Genomic DNA, 4547 nt, shown 5'->3' with positions numbered 1-4547 from the left:
CATATAATCATGTAAACGCATAAACAATGTTTCGGTCGGATGTCCCCGCCAAACATATACATCAGGGCTTGTTCATGCACATCAAGACTTGTTCGATGTCAAATATAGATTCTTCAATGTCATGTCCAGTGACCACAATATTGGGTACAGCGGGAAGTCGCTGGATTCTGGTTGCCTGTCTATGTTGCCTCGTTGAGTTAAATGCATCCAGGGGCAATTTAAGAAAGACGATCAGCTGAAATGTCTCCTAACAGGAAAGCCATTGATTATTGTTTTCTTTTTGCAGCTTGCAACCTTTTGATTTTGCTGATGTCTGATATGGAGGGGGTATTTACCCTTTTTAACTTCATTTTATATTGCGAAGGTAAAGAAAAATCATAGAGAGAGCAATGAAATATTGTTCTTAATGACGAACCGTAATCAAGTTTTAGGAACTAACAGTTTTCTCAAATTATCTAATATTGCATACAGCATATATAGATATGCAAGCCATTCCATTGTAGAGGTTGGAAAAAGATGAGCTTCCAATACCACAATAACAGACTAACCATAACAATTTGCGCACTGGAAGCTTATGAGTTCTGACAGTTTCGAGTTTTACTTTAAGATTTTGGATTCAATTTCTTCCAAACTCAAACCTTTAGTCTCTGGGACGATGACCACTACAAACAAGAGAGACACCAAAGCTATAGCCCCGAAAAGGAGAAAAAGGTTCTCAGCTCCAAGCAGCTCCTACAGAATGGACAGATATTGATGTAATAATTCAACTACCAGTAGAGAAAAATGCCAATCATGAGCAATTAGGTCGAAGGAAAAAACAACAGATGTGAAAGGAAAAGGAGTAACAGAGATCAAATTCAGAACCCCTACCTTCAATGGTGAGAATGCAAAGGTTACAATGGCATTGGAGCCGAAGTTAGTCAGAACTGCAAGACTGATTCCCCTTCCTCTGGTGCGAAGTGGGAAAATCTCTGAAACCATCAGCCAACTAATAGGCCCAAATGATATCTGAGATTTTGAGAACAAAATTATCAGAACCAACCTTACCTTTTTCTTATGGACAGAGTATCTTATGGGGGCTGAGATGGCTATGTTTTAGTTTCTTCTTTTTCTTCTTTTCCTTCTTTTGAAAGGAGCTGTAGGATAATGGCTACAGCATCTTATGCTATATTCTATTAGCTTTTGCAAACCAAATATGATACTATGCCAGTATTCCATCCGATAGTTACAGGAAAAATAGACTTGTGTGACCACAGCCAAAGGAAAATAGACTTGCCTGGTAGCAACCGACATATAGAAGCAGAGCTGCAACAGCAACAAGAGGGAAATATCCAAGAAATTTGTAATAAGCAGAAAGCAAAAACAAGGAAAGAGCCTGTAACACAAACATATGGAAAGCAGAATACGCATTCATAAACTTCCAAAAAAAAAAAACAGAGAGAGAGAGAGAGAGATAATAATGTTCTAGAGAGTAATAGCATGCATACAATCCCACTGACACCTCCAATTAGCAATGGTCTTCTTCCAAGATCATCAACTTTTAGGACAGCTATCCATGTCATTGCCAACTGTAGCAGACCAGTCAGCAACAAATAGGAATTGGCATCAGAAATAGGAGAGTGGATGGCAGTTGGCACAAAGAACAAATACGAGTCATAATTTTAGAGGCTTCATGATAAGATCTTATGCAGTACCTTGAACAAACCAATTACAACAGAGACTCTCGTTGCATCAGCAGCTGCAGAGAATCCAGCACTCTTTGGAAACAATTGATCAAACATATCACATGATCGGAAAATGGCATGAAGGGTATCTTCCATTTCACAAACAGAAAGGTTTCATTTTTATTATTAATTACCTGAAGTATTGGACCTGCGTAATATAAAACACTTGGTTGCCCAGTTATCTACCACGATCACGACAAAAGTCAGCTCATAAAAATGATATTGTTGACATTCTCTTGTTTCAACACAAGAATAGAGATAAAATAATTAAAGTATATCATAAACAGCAGAGAGGATGAAGCACCTGTTGGAAAAGCACCAAACCCCCACCAATAACGAATGCTTTCAAACTTGGTCCTTGAAACACCTCCAAGAAACTCCCCTCAGTTTCATCTTCTTTATATGCAGACTTCAGTGAGACAAGAGATTCCTCTATTTGTTTCTCAGACACTTTGTCACCAGGAGGCCGGCCCCTAAGTTTGCTCAAGGCAGAAATGGCCTTCTCTTTATATTCCTGGAAAGATCCTTTACCTTGAACTGCTCTGAGGAGCAACCATCTCGGAGATGGTGGGAGACTCCACATGCCTAATCCCATAAGCAAAGAAATTGGGACACCGAATCCATACATGTAACGCCAGCCCCCAACTGCATTAATTTGGATGCTTCCAACTAAAAAGCCCATCTGTAGAAATGATATCAAATTTGTTATTCTCTTAAGAGATGGTGAATGAGAAGATAACAGTGTAAAGTCACTCAAATTACCAGAATTCCTAGAACTATGAAGAGTTCCTTCAGAGAAATGAGAGTTCCACGAATCTGTGATGGGCAAGTTTCTGCAATATAGAGAGGAGCACCATGCATGGCCTGCAAACAATAAAATAAAGTGATTTGATAGATAAGGACATTGCAGTATCAGTTAAATCTTCAACAACAAGGTTGTCTGTGAGAATCTGACCAAGCCAATACCAAGACCATAGAGAAGACGTCCTAATAAAAGAACATTGAGACCTGGTGCAAAGCCAGTGACCAGACCACCAAACACATATAACAATGCTGCTGCGATTAGTTCCCGCCTCCTTCCTTTAAGCATGAATCCAAACAAGTAGGTAAACAACATCCATCAAGATGCATTGAAACTCAAGGTAAAGTCTATAGCAAAGAGATGTACCCAGAAAATCTGCAATTGGATAGACAAGGAGGGAACCAAGAAGAGCTCCATAAAGAGAACCGCTAACCTACATCCAATGCCAACCACTATAATGAGAGACCCAACACATTCCCACAACTAGCGAGTACGAAGTAATATTAAGATGCATAAAACATCGTTCTTAAGGGGAAAAAAGTAGAAGAGATAAAATCTATACCACAAGACCAAGCTGAACAGCAGAAAGGTTGAACCATGATATCCCGCTAAGCTCAGCTGACTGATAAATTGAAAAAAAAATAAAAAAAAAATAGATACAATCATGGATTACAATGTTACTTGTCATCCAAATTTATGCTATAAAATAAAATGTAATTGTTGGGTAAAATTATGAGAAGGGACCACTAAGCGAAGCACCTGCAAGGATAGGGTAGCACCAGAAGTGGCCCCAATGTCATACCCAAATAGCAATCCTCCCAGTGCTGGGAAGAAAAATCTGAAATTTAGTGAACCAAATTACTTCAACAGAGTTGTGGAACAAATGATCCAGTCCAATCCAAATTCAGTAACAAAAACAAAATCAAATCCAAAGTAAAAGACTTTTCATTGCGCCATCACTGAACATCTATCTTACTAATATTAGCAATATTGCTTAATAAAAGAAAGCCACAAAAATCCCACAATAGATAAGATAATCCAGCCCTTATCCAACAAAAGTTAGATCAAGCCAAAAATCAAATCAGCAAAAAAAGTGAAACTAACACTCTCAAGAATATGAAAGAAACAACTACAATAACTCACGGTAAAATGACAGAAGACCAAGAAAAGTCTTCCTGATTTGTGGCGTCAGTTACAAGCGGCTCTGCTTCCTCTCCAGCAGAATACTGAACCTGCACAAACAATTGCATCAAAATCCAAACCCAAAGAAAGCAAAAGGGAGATCGTTTATGATTCTTACATTGAATCTCATTTTGGAAGCAGAGAGCAAAGGCTGGTGTGAAAAAAAGGGAATATTCTTGTTGGGTTTGAAAAGGCATGAAGTTTTTGATGTTGGGTTCTTCTGGTCACCAAACGAGCAGAAGACGAGAGAGTGTGGTCTGGGTTTGGGTGGTTGGTGGTGAAAGGGAGAGTGAAATCGCAAGGGAGGTGGTGAGGTTATGGCGCTGTAAGCCATGATCACTGACCGACAATATCAGACAGTTGTTAGGCGTCAATTTCCCGCTTTTTTATATTATTACTATTATTACGACTGTGGAACATTATCGTAGTTAGACTATCATATTTAGATTGAGAAAAAAATTAAAAATAAAATGAACGCATGTGGATACGGGTTTAAGTAAAAACCTTTATCTTGATAAACAAATATCAACAACAGTAGTAAAACTTTAGTGCTGGGGCGACATGTCGTTCATGATATTCATGATCTTCTGCCTAACTCGCTAGGAAGGCAATTTAATTCGAACTAAATGTTTGTTGACCCAACTCAAATAAGGTGGTATTTTTTTTAACTTGATAAATAATAAGTTGGGTATGGATATTATCAAATCCCATCTAAAATATATATATTTATATTATATAAATATATTTATAAAATATTTAGATTTTTTTAATACAATATAATATATATTAACTATTTTATTTTTTTATTGACTAATAAATAATATATATAGATACCTAAA

At 37.5% G+C, this 4547-nt stretch overlaps 1 protein-coding gene across 2 annotated transcripts; it reads right to left on the bottom strand.

Moving 5' to 3' along the window:
* Positions 1-380: 380 nt before the first annotated feature.
* On the bottom strand, positions 381-4151 carry LOC133673099 (D-xylose-proton symporter-like 3, chloroplastic). Of its 2 annotated transcripts, none has more exons than XM_062093758.1 (14): positions 3827-4151; positions 3670-3752; positions 3286-3364; positions 3089-3148; positions 2893-2959; positions 2680-2804; positions 2487-2588; positions 2029-2406; positions 1859-1906; positions 1695-1757; positions 1488-1568; positions 1277-1375; positions 871-1008; positions 381-732 (listed from the first exon to the last, which is right to left on the bottom strand). In XM_062093758.1, the coding sequence occupies exons 1-14, from the start codon at positions 4040-4042 to the stop codon at positions 598-600; spliced, it is 1674 nt and encodes a 557-aa protein (XP_061949742.1). In that variant the 5' UTR covers positions 4043-4151; the 3' UTR covers positions 381-597. The 2 variants fall into 2 exon arrangements, with proteins under 2 accessions (XP_061949742.1, XP_061949733.1); XM_062093749.1 differs by having other exon boundaries at positions 3670-3758; positions 3827-4149.
* Positions 4152-4547: the final 396 nt, after the last annotated feature.

This window comes from Populus nigra, chromosome 1 (assembly GCF_951802175.1).
Source record: "Populus nigra chromosome 1, ddPopNigr1.1, whole genome shotgun sequence".
In the NCBI taxonomy this organism is placed as follows: Eukaryota; Viridiplantae; Streptophyta; class Magnoliopsida; order Malpighiales; family Salicaceae; genus Populus; species Populus nigra.
The sequence above is the reverse complement of the archived record's forward strand: the minus strand, read 5'-3'. Positions and strand labels throughout refer to the sequence as shown.

What these genes read in the sequence shown, in the direction of transcription:
- LOC133673099 (XM_062093749.1), bottom strand. Translation starts at nt 4,042, where the DNA reads ATGGCTTACAGCGCCATAACCTCACCACCTCCCTTGCGATTTCACTCT. An exon ending in TGGTCTTCTGTCATTTTACC is followed by an intron (nt 3,365 to 3,669) that starts GTGAGTTATTGT and finishes ACTAAATTTCAG; the next exon opens with ATTTTTCTTCCCAGCACTGG. An exon ending in TATATGTCGGTTGCTACCAG is followed by an intron (nt 1,009 to 1,276) that starts GCAAGTCTATTT and finishes TCAAAATCTCAG; the next exon opens with ATATCATTTGGGCCTATTAG.